At 45.9% G+C, this 16,012-nt stretch overlaps 1 protein-coding gene across 2 annotated transcripts in view; it reads right to left on the bottom strand.

The window, feature by feature from the left end:
* Positions 1-16,012, bottom strand: part of lmcd1 (LIM and cysteine-rich domains 1) — a 61,319-nt gene that overhangs the window by 17,727 nt on the left and 27,580 nt on the right. For both annotated transcript variants that reach the window (XM_039657281.2, XM_039657280.2), the window contains exons 2-3: positions 13,978-14,066; positions 11,355-11,610 (exon numbers count right to left, since the gene is read on the bottom strand). In XM_039657281.2, coding sequence (XP_039513215.1) covers positions 11,355-11,610; positions 13,978-14,066 — 345 coding nt within the window. The remainder of the gene's footprint in view (positions 1-11,354; positions 11,611-13,977; positions 14,067-16,012) is intronic.

Here is a 16,012-nt window from a genome sequence, read left to right as displayed (position 1 = left end):
CATATATATATATATATATATATATATATATATATATAATTTTATATTATAAATTATATTATATATAATTGCCCTGCCTACCACAGTAAAATAACCAGAAAAAGACAAAGGTATTAGGAGAGGATGTTTTATAAAGGTGGTCTTTGAGAAACATTCATAAGATAATGTAACTCTATAGTCCAACTGAATTCAGGTCACTTAAATTTTAAATATGCTCTTTACTTCCTCATAGTATTCTTTTAGCAGTTTTGTTAGCTCATTTATTTTTTTGTGTTGATAATACAGCAAGAGGCTCTAGTTATCCGTATCTCACAAATCCTTCAGACTGGTCAGTCGACAAACTCACTCAAATATACATTATTTAATTAAGATTAGATGTCATGCTATACTGATAGTGGTACTTTGTGATCAAGGTCGGCAGCACATAATTGTTAGCAAGCAATTTGTTTCATGTCTTCCTTCCAGAAGAATTGTATTTATTTATTTTTTTTTTTTCAGATCCAAACATCAAGGGAGGCCTCAGGAATTGCCAGCTAATGTCCATTATGACCAAAGCAATCTACCAAGAGCAGCGCAAATTAGCATAGGGTCGCAGATAAGCAGAGGCATTCCTAATAAATGACCATGAGTGGGGAAACTTCTCACCCCTTACACCACTCTCTGTTGGTGGTGCCTCCTCCTACACACCAGCACAGCAGGACTAAATGGGCTAAGACTGCTTTTTTCTGATTTTAAATAATGGTGCATATACCAGTAAAATGAGTAGCGCAAACCTTAGTAAATAACATTGAGTGGTATATTAAAGGGGTGATGAACTGAGAAATCAAATTTTCCTTGAGCTTTTATCTAAGAGGTCATCATATTATTAGAATATCCTGTAAGTTTCAGAACTGAAAACGTCCTTGTTAGTCCAATAAATGCTTTTATTGACACCAGCCTCTGCAAACGACTCGTTTTTCAAAGTGGGGAAATATGACGTCAAAGAGGATAAAACACCATCCCCGCAGAAGAAGATCAACACCTACTTCAACATGGCCGGTTTAGCCCTGCCCACCGATTCGCGCATTACACGCAAAGCTAAATAACACATGCCTACCTCGTGATGACAAACCGGATTGAGCTACCGAGCAATACAGAATATTGTGCAGTGCCTAGTTGTGGAAGACAGTCGCTGCATAAGCTTCCTGTGGATTCCAATAGGACTGCATGGATAAACGTCTCAGGTTACGACTGTAACCTATGTTCCCTGAGAACAGGGAACGAGACAATACGTCGAATGACGCAATGGGGAACGCCTCAGGCGTGACGGGTGTCTGAAATCAAATATCAACTCACAGTAATCAGGTTGACCGGCGACAGCCCATGCATTATCAGCTTGAATGATGAGCGCGTCAATCTGGATGTATAAGAAGGGCGCCTTGAAACCGTGACAACATCCTATCGTCTGAAGGGACTGTTGCAGGCAGGCCCCGAGGCATGGCAACGAGACGTATTGTCTCGTTCCCTGTTCTCAGGGAACATAGGTTACAGTCGTAACCTGAGACGTTCCCTTTCGAAGGGAACTCAACAATACGTCGAATGACGCAATGGGGAACGAAATACCCACTCCGCCATGCTGAGGGGAGTGCATGCCGAAAAGGCAGTGACAACTGTCAGAACCAGTAATTCCAAGGAACACTGAAACCACTCACCCTATGTTACATCGGGCTGTCAGTGACAGCACTCCCTACCGGTCATAGCCCAAGCTAATGAACCAAGAAAAACCAGAACGTAATAACGTGGGTAAATCGGGGCCAGCTCAAAGGCTTTAGGACCACAACTTCAAAATAGAAGGGGTCCCTTCTAGGGAGTGTGGCTAGGGGGCCAAAGGGACCCCCAGCCAGTCACTATTCAGGAGAACACTCCTCCTGAAATGCCCCCAGGCTGGCCTGGTGATCTGTACTAAGACACACAGTCTGGCCATAGCCTGTCCGTCCAAGACAGAGCCTCTGGAAATTGCCCGCGAAGCTGGCAGAAACCATCGAGTTTCGGATCACAGAGACGGGATCCTCCGGAGAGTGTGACTCAACCTCAAAACAACGGGAATCGTACACTCAGTCCACAAGTTTCCACCCAGTGCTCGCTTTTGAGCACTGAGGAAGTAAGAGAGGGATCAAAATCAGGAGGGTCAATGAGACCTAAGACCTGATGACCCTCTGTGTAGGGAGCTCTGAAACATGATGCGGCCTGAAACCCAACGACCACAGCATGTGGAAGCTCATCCTTCAGGAAAGCCAGAGGCTAGAAACCTGACAGACCCACAATGTGGGGCTACCTCAAAAAAGGTCTAATCAGACCTAAAACCACAGTTGTGGGAGATAGCTTGAACAAGGGAAGTGCCTGTCGTAATGTATTGCGACAAAGACACATCTACAGTGGGACCCAAAGTGAAGAACCGGAGTCTGAACCACATAAGAAGGGACCGAAGCATACCGCGCGTGACCCTCACCATATGAAATGGATTTTAAAAACTGCACAAGACATCTCGTCGGGTGACTTACCACAATAATAGGTGAAGTATGGGTTTGTGTACTTCACTCTGAATTCAGGAAGGCCTGTTGAGGCCTGTAACCTGGCGTCCACAGTGTGTGGGAGCTCAAGGCCAGGAAGGCCTGCTAAGGCCTGTAACCTGGCGACCACAGTATGCGGGAGCTCGTAACCTGGCGACCACAGTATGTGGGAGCTCATAACCAGGAAGGCCTAGTGAGGCCTGTAACCTGGCGACCACATCCGGTGGGAGCTCGTACTCAGGAAGGTCAGTGAGACCCAGCCTGGTGTACCTGAAAAACCACACCAAGTGGGAGCTACTTCCAGAAGTTAGCTCTTAAGAACTCTTAAAGTGGGACCCGAGGAAAGACCGGGGTCTGAGCCACATAAGAAGGGACCGAAGCATACTGCGCGTGACCCTCACCATAAGAAATGGATTTTAAAAAGTGCACAAGACATCTCGTCGGGTGACTTACCACAATAATAGGTGAAGTATGGGTTTGTGTACTTCACTCTGAATTCGGGAAGGCCTGGTGAGGCCTGTAACCCAGCAACCACAATATGTGGGAGCTCATAACCAGGAAGGCCTGTTGAGGCCTGTAACCTGGCGACCACAGTGTGTGGGAGCTCATGACCAGGAAGGCCTGGTAAGGCCTGTAACCTGGCGACCACATTGGGTGGGGGCTCGTACTCAGGAAGGTCAGTGAGACCCAGCCTGGTGACCACAACCTGTGGGAGCTTACTTCACCAAGTGGAAACTACTTCTTCCAGAAGTTAGCCAGAGAAGGACGTCCCTGTAGCCAGTGACAGGACGCCTCTTAAAGTGGGACCCAAGGGAAGACCGGGGTCTGAGCCACATAAGAAGGGACCGAAGCATACCATGCGTGACCCTTACCATACAAAATGGATTTTAGAAAGTACACAAGACATCCTGTAGTCTGGCTACCGCATCATGTGGGAGCCCACATTCAGGAAGGCTGGGTGAGGCCTGTAAACTGACTACCACAGTATGTGGGAACTCATAACCAGGAAGGCCCCTTTGAGGCCTGTAACCTAGCAACCACAATGTGTGGGAGCTCATCACCAAGAAGGCCTGGTGAGGCCTATAACCTGACCACCACAGTATGTGGGAACTCATAACCAGGAAGGCCCCTTTGAGGCCTGTAACCTAGCGACCACAATGTGTGGGAGCTCATAACCAGGAAGGCCTGGTGAGGCCTTTAACCTGGCGACCACAGTATGTGAGAGCTCGTATCCTGGTGACCACAGTATGTGGGAGCTCATAACCAGGAAGGCCTGGTGAAGCCTGTAACCCAGCGACCACAGCATGTGGGAGCTCATAACCAGGAAGGCCTGGTGAGGCCTGTAACCTGGCGACCACAATAAGTGGGAGCTCATAACCAGGAAGGCCTGGTGAGGCCTGTAACCCGGCAACCACAGTATGTGGGAACTATAACCAGGAAGGCCCCTTTGAGGCCTGTAACGTAGCGACCACAATGTGTGGGAGCTCATAACCAGGAAGGCCTAGTGAGGCCTGTAACCTGGCAACCACAGTATGTGGGAGCTCATAACCAGGAAGGCCTGGTGAGGCCTGTAACCTGGCGACCACAGTATGTGGGAGCTCATAACCAGGAAGGCCTGGTGAGGCCTGTAACCTGGCGACCACAGTATGTGGGAGCTCATAACCAGGAAGGCCTGGTGAGGCCTGTAACCTGGCAACCACAATGTGTGGGAGCTCATAACCAGGAAGGCCTGGTGAGGCCTTTAACCTGGCGACCACAGTATGTGGGAGCTCGTAACCAGGAAGGCCTGGTGAAGCCTGTAACCCAGCGACCACAGCATGTGGGAGCTCATAACCAGGAAGGCCTGGTGAGGCCTGTAACCCGGTGACCACAATCAGTGGGAGCTCATAACCAGGAAGGCCTGGTGAGGCCTGTAACCTGGCAACCACAGTATGTGGGAGCTCCCACAGATGTCTCTCTGTGGCCACCATAGCACCGACAGAACAGCAGATTGCTTGGTGGCCCGGAGTCCTGCAGCAGATCGGCCTGGTTGGCCTGAGGACCACAAGGGCGTGCAGAACCGCACCTGCCTGACCTGCTGCCGTGTACGCTCTGTCATTCAAGCATGAAGATGTCTTGAGCAGCTTGGATGGCAGGGTCAGAGCTCTTAGTGAAGAGGACCAACCAGAGACGAGATAGTTAGCCAACGTCTTGTCCACTGGCGGCCTCGACACTTCTCCGTTCTCCACGGCTCCCTCCACAGCAGCGAAACTAGCCCGCTGATGCAGATAGAGACGTGAGGAGAACGGATTCTTCCATACCCTCTCGATCCCAGCGTGGAGATCGAAAAGGAATGGAAGGCTCATCCGGGCTGGTGGCTTATGGGTGGGGAGGAACCAGCCATCCAAAATACCATGAGCGGGTTCCTCCCACTGCAACAGCAATCTGTCTGAGGCGCGCCCCATAATGTCAACCAGCTCAGCGTACACTGGGCAGAAGGGCTGAAATGGTTCGGTCTCAACCAAACGGACATCCTTTTCTATATATATATATATATATATATTACATATTACAGCCAACTCCTGCCCTGCCCGAAGAGAACAGTTACAGATTCACCAAAGAGAGAGAGCGCTCATTTTCTCTCTTCTTAGATGTTCAACATTAATCTGTAACTCACCCTCGTCAGCTGGTAGATCATCCGCGAGGTTAACGCCCCTCTCCCGATAATCTGCCAGCTCCATCTGAAAGCTCCACGAGCTCAACCGCCACTGAGCCTCAGCCCGAGCGGGAACCGGAACCGCGGGGTTCAGATGCCGCGCCCACTTCCCTCGAGAAGTGGGTCAGACGAGAGCAGAGAGTTCTGAAAGGAAAACTCTCAGTTCGCGCAAAAAACTCCCTCGAGAGCTTCCCGCACATGCTCTTCTTTCAGGCAGAACACGCACAGATCGTGTGAATCCTCCGGTGTCAAATATCTGGACACAAGTCGGCACACTCGCGCAAAGTGTTTCTCCACGTCTCTGCGCGCTTAATCGTTGATACTATCACACAGACAAACAGTCCCTGAAGACGAAAAGATGTTGTCACGGTTTCAAGGCGCCCTTCTTATACATCCAGATTGACGCGCTCATCATTCAAGCCGATGATGCACGGGCTGTCGCCGGTCAACCTGATTACTGTGAGTTGATATTTGATTTCAGACACCCGTCACGCCTGAGGCGTTCCCCATTGCGTCATTCGACGTATTGTTGAGTTCCCTTCGAAAGGGAACTTTATTTTTAATGACATTCCAGCTGATGAGGTAAAACATCGTCATCTGTTCGCTTAATTTCACTGAGGATTGTTTTGTAAACAGTCCGATTAAGAGTAAAGAACGTGCTGTGCCGTCTATATTGGATCTGACAGGAATTGTGCAACACACGGACTCTGGGTCAAACATGTATGGGCGAATCATTCCGGTTGCAATTTTACAACATTGGACGTTTTCCCCCACGTGCACCTACGGGTGAGTTAAACTCATTATAATAGGCAAAACTGTTCTCCACTTGCAGCAGTGGGCGTTTACTTACCAAGTCTTCAGTGCGACACGCCCATAAAAACCGAGTGTTTTTCAGGTAGGCTCACAACTTGGGTACAAAATAGCCTATTACTTATTCATTTTGATGTTTTTGAATGCAAAAACCATGCGAACCTCATAAGTTGACCTCAGACAACAATATAATAAAATTTAAAAAGCCAGTTCATGACCCCTTTAAAAACGTCCCGGGTTACGTATGTAACCCTAGTTCCCCGAAGGGACGGACGCTGCGTGTAATCGGAGTGGGAACGCCCTCAGCGTGACGCGTCTGAAGCATGAATGAAATCAGTCAATGGAGAGAATGAGCGTACGGTGAGTGACGTCATCGACCAGGAAGCTATAAATATCCCCTGAGCACACAAGCCGCCAGCTTAAAGTTACTGAAGCAAGTGACCCAAGGGGATGCCGGGAGAATGGCAGGACACGCAGCATCCGTCCCTTCGGGGAACTAGGGTTACATACGTAACCCGGGACGTTCCCCTTCAGGGACTATCGCTGCGTGTAATCGCAGTGGGAACTCAATACCCACATCCCCATACGACCAAATCCCTGTCGTGTGTCAATAGGAGACACAAACCGACGAGAGAAACTGAGCCCCGGGAGTGGAGCTAAGGTCAAGGGAATAAAAAACCTGACGAAAGTGTGCGGTGAGGACCAGCCTGCCGCTTCACAAACGTCCTGAAGAGAAGCTCCTGAAAGAAGAGCTTTAGAGGCAGCCATACTCCTAGTGGAATGAGCCATTACAGCCAAAGGTGAAGGCTGATGGGCCGAACCGTAAGCAAGCGAGATTGCCTCGACCACCAACTTGCTCATCCTTTGCTTAGATGTAGGACACCCTTGCTTAGGTGACCCAAGAACAGACAAACATCTGTTCAGATCTTCTCCACAGGGTAGCTCTGTGGACATAAGCATCTAAAGCCCTAACGGGGCACAGCATATTAAGTTTCTCCTGGTCTGACGCCAGAAAAGGCGGAGGACGGAAAGCCTGCAGAACTATAGGTCTGACAGAAATAGTTAGTACCTTAGGAATATAACCTGGTCTCGGACAGAGAAAGGTCTTAACCGAACCAGGAGCAAATTCCAGGCACGAGGGAGCCACCGAAAGTTCTTGAATATCTCCTATTCTTTTTAGAGATAAGATAGAAGAACGATAGTCTTTAGAGTAAGAAACTTTTACGAAACTTACTCGAAGGGCTCGAAGGGAGAGACCTTCTAAGACGATGGCCAGATCCCACGCTGGTACCCTCGTGCAAACTGCAGGCCTCAGCCTCAAGGTGCCACGAAGGAAGCGAGATATCAGTGGGTGTCTCCCTAGGGAACCTCCACTTGAAGGGGCGTGGTAAGCAGCTAAGGCCGCCACATACACCTTCAGTGTGGAGTGGGATAACCCAGTGGAGAGACCAGTCCTGCAGGAAATCCAGCACTGTACCAACTGGGCAGTTAACTGGGTCCTGCTGGTGCTCTCCACACCAAGAGGTGAAAAGTTTCTACCTCGCGGCATATAACTTCCTCGTGGAGGGAGCTCTGGATTGGAGGATGGTCTTCAACAACCTCAGTCGAGAGACCAGAAGCTATGAGCTGGGCCCCCTCAGAGACCAAGCCCACAGTCTCCATAGCTCTGGGCGGGGGTGAAGGATCAACCCACACGCCTGAGAGAGTAGGTCTCTCCTGATTGGTATCTCCAGGGGAGAGCCGTCGAGGAGAGACATTAGGTCCGCAAACCACACTCGAGCCGGCCTGAACAGGGCAATTAGCAGAAGACTGAGCCCGTCCCTGCGAACACTCTCCAGAAGTCCCCGGAGCAGTGCGACCGGGGAAAATGCGTACAGACGTGACCTCGGCCACGGATGTACCATCGCATCCAACCCCATCGGGGCTGGATGGCTAAGAGAGAACCACAGCGCAGTGTAATGTTTCTCGAGAAGCAAATAGGTCTACCTCGGCACGACCGAAATGTTTCCAAAGGAGATCCACCACCTTGGGGTGAAGACTCCATTCCCCGGGCCTCAGTGGATCTCTGTAATGGAGAAAGAACACTCTTCTTGGCGTTGAGCCTCAGCCCCAGTCTCTTGATGTGAGCAAGAATGACACCTTGATGCCAAACTGCCTGTTGTTCCGATTGAGCTAGAATTAACCAATCGTCTATATAATTCAGAATACGGATGCCCTGCAGCCTTAACGGGGCTATAGCAGCATCCATACACTTTGTGAATGTTCGGGGTGACAGTGCTAGGCCGAACGGAAGAACCCGATATTAGTACGCTTCGCCCCCGAAAGCGAACCTCCGGAACTTCCTGTCATGAGGGAGGATAGATACATGGAAGTAAGCGTCCTTTAGATCTATCGTGACAAACCAGTCCTCGGATCTGATTTGTGACACGATCTGCTTGAGAGTGAGCAACTTGAATTTGAGCTTCCCGATTTAAGAGACGCAGATCTAGAATGGGACGCAGCCCCCCATCTTTCTTCGGAACGATGAAGTACCGGCTGTAGTGTCCTAACTCCCTGCTGGGTGGAGGAACCCGCTCTATAGCTCCTTTCAGCAGAGTTTTTACCTCCTGTTCTAATACCAGAGCCTGCTCGGGGACCAGCACTGTGGGCAGAACCCCTCTGAACCGAGGTCCCACTGAGAAACATTGGGGAGAATTTTCCATTCCGCCAGAAACTCTACTAAGGGAACCAGCCTCTGGATGAACATCCCGAGTGACAGACACAGCACCCTGTAACACACTGGCAGGGAACAGCTGGTCTGGGCACTCCACAACCCTCCTCGGAGGGGGCGAGCGTCCCCCAGGAAATCGCTCGTCGAGTCTCTCAACGCCCTGTAAAGGCAGGGTTAGTAGAGCAGACCCCTGAGGGCATCGGGAAAGACAGGGCACCGTGTTTTTGTGCAGTGAACTCAAGTCTTTCATGATGGGGACCACCCTCAGAGTCATGACGTTCAGCACGTCAGGATTTTTTTTTTCTCGACGCTGTCTTCTTGGCGATAATGACTGTCCTCAGATCAGCCCTACCACGAGAAGGCCGCGCCAGAGAGCGCCCCGCCTCGTCCCTCCCGTTTCTCTGCGTGGGGGGTGGGGGGCACGAGACGCGACACTTCGTTTCTGCTACGCTCTTTTTGAGGTACTCGGCAACTGGGACTGCCCTCGCTCAGCAGCCCCAGCGACACGCACTTTAAGGGGCAAACATTTCTGAAAGCAGTTCTAGCTCTAAACATTTCAACATAAATTTCCCCCTCTCACCGCATCTTTAAGCAGGTCAGCCTGAAAAGCTTGCATAATGGCCATAGTGTATATACATGCAGCCGCCTGACCCGCCGTCGAGTAAGCCTTCCCCACTAACACAGAAGTATATATATATATATATATATATTTTTTTTTTTTCTTTTTTTAGTGGTTCAGAGGGCAGAGCCTGTGCTTTAAGTGAAGATGATGAAACTGGAGAGAGATAGCTCGCGAGCGTCTCCTCCACCTTCGGTATCGTCACATAACCAGCAGATTTAGCACCAACAATGTAAGCATTGGACTGATTTGTGTAAATTCTGCTTGAAACCGGTTTAACCCAGGTCTACCTCAGCATGAAGATCTGGGAAGAACAGTAAGCACCGGCGAGAAGGTTAAGGTCGTGCAGACAGAAATCTATAATATAGTTTAATTTTACTATTAGATTCCTGTCTATCAGCCGGCCACTCGATACTGAGCTTTTCAACAGCCTGAGAAAACACATACATAAAACCTTCTTCATTTGCAGTATACTGTGACAAACTAGTTTCCTCTGATGCAAAACTTTCGACATCCAGCTCCTCAGAACTCGATAATCTCAATTCAACATCATCATGTGCCTCTACACGGGCAGAAGTAACCACCGCAGCGCGTGCTTCCACCGGGTGAGAGGCACTGGATCCCGCCGGAGAAAGCCGAGATAGGGCGGGGCCCGTTCTCAACATCGCCGGTGAGATCCAACTGCGAACCCCAGGACAAGCGCCGTCGCTCTGCCTCAACAGAAGCGGGACCCGAGCCTTGAGGAGCTCGCAGCATACCACTCTCCTCGAAGAGCGATCGCCACGAGTGCAGAGTTCGCAGAGGAAAGCGCTCGCAATGCTCACAATCGACTCCCTCGAGAGCCGACTGGGCATGCTGCACTCCCAAACAAGCCACATATAGCTTTACTGCTTGCTCATATTGTTTTTTTTATATATATGTATATATAGTGAGAAACTCCTGTCTAAAACAGACAAACACAATCGATAGATTTCAGACACACAAACAGAGCTTGCTGAAGTAACAAAAGCTGGCGGCTTGTGTGCTCAGGAGATATTTATAGCTTCCTGGTCGATGACGTCACTCGCCGTACGCTCATTCTCTCCATTGACTGATTTCATTCATGCTTCAGACGCGTCACGCTGAGGGCGTTCCCACTGCGATTACACGCAGCGGTAGTCCCTGAAGGGGAACTCTCTGTCTGAATTGAAAGGGAAATGCCTACAAATGCATATGCAATAACAACAAAACTAAATATAACTATGTCCATGCCTTTTCAGCACTTTTATAAATGCTTGTCTTCAATAAATCTTGACAGTAGTTATTTAAAAAAAAGTTATTTTAAAATAAAGTTATTTTAAAAAAAAGTTATTATAGTTATAAACCCTCGAAAGAGGGTTTTCATTGGTGTAAGCTCTGTTATGTTCTTGCTGACACTGGGTGTCGCTGGGGCGTTAGAAAGGAGGAGTTGAGGTAAAAGATGGACTGATTTGGTTTGGTTTGACACTGGGTGTCACTGGGGCGTTAGAAAGGAGGAGTTGAGGTAAAATATGGAGTGTGGTAGACTTGGTGAGATAGATTTGGCGAGCTGTGGCCAAGCAGAGATGGAACATAACAGCTGAGACCGTGACTATGGATAATGTGACCAAGAGGTAACAAATAAATATTGAACAGAAGTGGTCCAAGAACAGAGCATAGAGGGACACCTTGAGAGAGAGAACACACATAAGATTTGTAGTATACTGTTGTGCTGCTGTCTGCAAAAGTTAAAGATTCTGATTTCATGGTAATTCCAGGAGCCTAATTTTATCCTCAGAAGACAAAACTAAAGCACAGCTTGTAATTTTTGTTTTTCACCTTGTTGTTCAGGGCTTAGACATTTTAGCTGGTAAAATACTAACGCTAGGAATATTTACCACAGTACCACCGCCTGACTGCAACCATGGTAAACTACTAAATATAAAGGAGCCAAGGCTTCCATGGTTCTCTTACCAGTTTCTGGGTGAGGCCTGGTGGGACCCAGTCATAGGTGACCGTGTTGAATGTTGGGTCTTTACGGGAGACCACTGGGTTGGTGACAATCATGCGGTTGCGTTTGTAGATCCTCATTCCATTTCCTCCCTTAACCTTAGCGGTGAGATGGGCATAGCGGGACTCTGCCAGCAATCTTCCCACCATGCGGTCGTCTTCGCTGTCGGAGCTGGACACATGCTCCTCCTGACTGCAGTGGCACTGTATGCAAGCTTTTCTGCAAAAATTAAGATAGATTGTAGTTTATTGGGCACAGTGTTCCCACTTTATATTAAGTAGCTTTAAGGACTATGTACTTACATCGAAAATAAGTAAAATGTATTTCTTGTGTTCATGAGAGAACACACAGAAGATTAAAGTTATGGACAGTAATAAAAAAATGTCTTTTAACAAGATATGATATAAACCAAGATAAAGCACTACCTATAGTGTCAAAAGCTGATCTTAAGTTATAAGCATTATGAGAACAGTAAGACAACAGAATCAGAAGATATTAGAAGGTCATTAGTAATTTTTACCAATGCTGTGGCCTGACCGAAAGTCAGATTGATAGGGATCGAGAAGATTGTCAGCATAGAGATGAGCATGTAACTACTTTTTCAAGCAGCTTAAAAATGAAATAAAGATTCGATATAGGTATGAAATTATTCTTAACAGAAGAGAATAATTTAGCCCCATAATCTGGTTTCTTTAAAATAGGAGTGACCGCAGCCATTTTAATGATAGTGGGACAGACCTGGATGAAATAGAACAGGTGATCAAATGAGCAACAGGAGATGAGATAACAGATAGGCAGCTTAGTGAGGTAGGTGCTGGATCTAACTGATAAGTAGATGAGCTAGTTTGAGCAATTACTAACAGAGGATGGGCTGGTGAGAGTAAAGCTAGAGGATATGCTTTATGGGCTTCGGTAAGGACCAGGAAACTTCTGGATGAGTTTGATGAAAATCTTTCATTAATAGGTTTGATTTTATAAAAAAAAAAAAAAAGTTGAAGGGTTAATAAGTTATTTTACAAGGGAGCCCTGGGGCAATTACACAAGTTACACAGAATCACATAAACACAACAAACAAAACAAATTTACAGTACATGGAAAAGAATTTAAGAATGACTTAAAGTGGTAATTGAAAACATGTGGATTGTTCAAATTTGTTGTAATTGTTTAAAATGTTCAAATGGGATAAAAACAGAAGGCTGAAATACTTTTTGGAGCAAATTCCAACACCAAGGAGCAGCATAATTAAAGCCGTCTTACCATATTCAGTTGTTATGCATGGATATGTAGAGCCAGAATGTTAACGGAGCGGAGATTGTAAATGGAGTAATTCCAGGTCAACAGACTATTAAAGATAGCTGGGTAAATTACCGTTAATGACTTTAATAAACCGTAATGTACCATGGTAGACTGTGTCAAGTGTGTGCAGCGTGGTAGAGGCCGCATGCATATAAATAACATCCCCATAGTCCAAGACTAAGAAAGTGGCACTGATCAATTTCCTCCTAGCTTGGAAAGTAAAACAGGATTTATTTCTAAAATAAAAACCAAGCTTTACTCTCAAGCTTTCTCACTAATTTATCAATATGAACAACCCACAGACCAAGATATCTCTAAGATGAAACATTTTCAACACTTCCCATCCAGTGTGAAAATGGCTTAGGCGGTTAATGCAGGCACTGTGCGAGACTTTGTGAACTACATCCCCTTAGTATTACCAGTGTTTAAAACCAGTCTGAGATCAATGAAGGTAGCCTGCAGTAAATAAAAAAATTGCTGTAGTGAATGAGAAGCTTGTGCTAGGGTGGGGGCGGAACAATATCTGCATAACTTTTGCCATTATCTGCCACAGAGGCAATGGTGTTTATGTAAATGGTAAATAGGACCGGACCAAGGATAGACCCTTGAGGGACACCTAGCCTTACCCCCAGTGGGGCAGAACTATTAGTAGTAATTAAATCATTGCGGAAGTGAACGGCAGTTTAGAAGCCGCAGAGTTTTGGGAGAGACCAGATTTAATATCATAGCGGTGACAATCCTCCCTGGCCAGGGACCTTAGTGAATCAGTGTCTCTCAAGCGACCTGAAGATGAAGTCTTGACCACACGTGAAATCACGCTAATCCTATTAGCAGACAGTGGTCATGTGATGAAGCTGTTTGCTGAAAAAAAAATCCTGGGTTAACCAGAAAATTTTTGTAGTAGCAGCAGTGTAGTCGTACCACTTAAGCCGGCTTAGATGTGTTTGGTTTTGTCAAATCAAAACCAATCTTGTAAACATGGTTTTGTTCAGCTAGTCACTGGTACAGGCCCCAGGTAAGCCCCCCCCCCATAGCAGTAAAGTAGATTTGATTATTGATTTAAAAATGACAGTGTTTATATTATTATATATTCATCATATAATTAATATAGACAGATTAATTAGGCAAGCACCAAAGTCATGACATTCTGAAAACACTGAGCCCATTCAGTTCACACAGAAGCACTCATAACTCACACTCATTAATCCAGTTTTCCACATCCAGAGAACTGAGGCAGGCGTAGAAGCCCTTTCCTCTCTTTTTTCATCTTTAGTCAAGAGAATAAATTACCTCCAGGAATGTGGCTGGAACCCAGAGCAGATCCCTTTACATGTTAGACATGCTGCACCCTTTCCTGCTGGCAGTGGCCCAACCAACATCTGGGGAAAAAAGAAGAAAGAGAGAAAGGTCAGAGGAAAAGGACAAAGTATTTACAGAATAGCAGTTATTCACAGAATAGCAAATTACTTAACTCACTGCAGAGACATCTCATGAAACTCTGATTCTAAATGACTCTGTGATTAAGATTAAATTTCCATTTAATTTGTTCAGAAAATAACTGTATTTAATACATCTAAATGGGCAATCACATTAATCTGACATTGTTAGCTTTTATCTAAACCATAATCGCTAGCACAACATGCTTGTATCTCGCTAGCCTGTTAACCCTATACTGACTAGGCTATTGCAAGAAATACTTCCAGAGGTCATAGATCCTCTTCTTAATATCATTAATTCATCTTTGTCATTAGGATATGTAACATCTTTTATGTAAATCTTTTAAGCTGGCTATGATTAAACTGCTTGTTAAAAAAAATGCAACTTGATCCAACAGAATTAGTCAATTACAGGCCAATCTCAAATCTACCTTTTCTGTCAAAGATACTAGAAAAGGCAGTATCCTCACAACTATGTTCCTTTTTAGAAAGAAATGATATCTGCGAATATTTAGATCGTACCATAGTACTGAGACTGCTCTCATCAGAGTCACAAATGATTTGCTCTTATCATCCGATCGTGGTTGTATCTCTCCATTAGTGTTACTCGATCTGCATTTGATACTATTGACCAAAATATTCTTTTAAATAGACTAGAAAACTATGTTGGCATTAGTGGAATTGCATTAGCATGGTTTAAATCATACTTATCTGACCGTTATCAGTTTGTAGCAGTAAATGAAGAGATGGCTTATCAATCACATGTTCAGTATGGCGTACCACAAGGCTCAGTACTAGGACTGTTGCTGTTCACTTTGTACATGTTACCATTAGGAGATATCATTAGGAAAAATGGCATGAGTATTCACTGTTAAGGCCATTGCACACTGAGTCCGAAATTTTCATATGTGCTTTTTCGTATTCGTGATTCAGTGGCTCTGAATTGTCAAAACACCATTCAAACACCATTCAAACTCCATTCAAACTGGTAGCTACGGATGCAAAAAACACAGAAAATCGAACCCGAATCGATTTTTTTTCTGACGGACGAAAGTTTCGGAGGCAGTGTGCAAGCGTGATTGACATAACGTGAGGTCGTATTTATTTTTTAACGTGCAAAAATTTCGGATGCGAATTTTGGACTGTGCAAAAACTGAATTTCCAAAAATTAAAACGGAAAAAACGGAATTTGCAAAAATTAAAACAGAAAAAATGAAGTTTTTCAATCAGATTTTAAAGCACTACATAGCACTGAATCTGCTCTTTTAAGAGTCTTAAATGATATTTATCTCACCACTGATTCAGGAAAACAAATGGCTTTGGTCCTGCTAGACCTAAGTGCTGCTTTTGATTTAGTCGACCACAACATTCTTCTGTCACGCTTGGAGTCTTGTGTAGGACTTCGCGGTTCTGTTTTACAGTGGTTTCACTCTTACCTGTCAGATAGATGTTTTACTGTTCACTTGGGACATTACTCATCCACTAACAAGCACCTTGGTTGTGGTGTTCCTCAGGGTTCAATCCTTGGGCCTGTGTTGTTTTCTTTGTATCTGCTCCCTGTGGCTGCTATTTTTAAAAAACATGGTGTTTCTTTTCATCTATATGCCGATGATACACAGCTCTACCTGCCCTTGCAACGTAACAACAAATATACTCTTCAGCCGCTGCTAGATTGTCTAAATGAACTGAAGTCATGGCTTTCAAGTAATTTCTTAAACTTAAATGAAAATAAATCGGAGTTTATTATTTTCGGCCCCAAAGAAAACTGTGTTTTCGATTTTGACCAGGGTTGTCTCTCCCCTTATAACACAAAGTGTGCCAGAAATTTGGGCTTCCTTTTTGACTCCAGTTTAAACTTTGATAAACAGATCTCCTCGGTTGTCAAATCA

Source organism: Pimephales promelas, chromosome 2 (assembly GCF_988280905.1).
Source record: "Pimephales promelas chromosome 2, fPimPro1.hap1.1, whole genome shotgun sequence".
In the NCBI taxonomy this organism is placed as follows: domain Eukaryota; kingdom Metazoa; phylum Chordata; class Actinopteri; order Cypriniformes; family Leuciscidae; genus Pimephales; species Pimephales promelas.
This window is presented reverse-complemented; position numbering and strand designations above follow the sequence as displayed.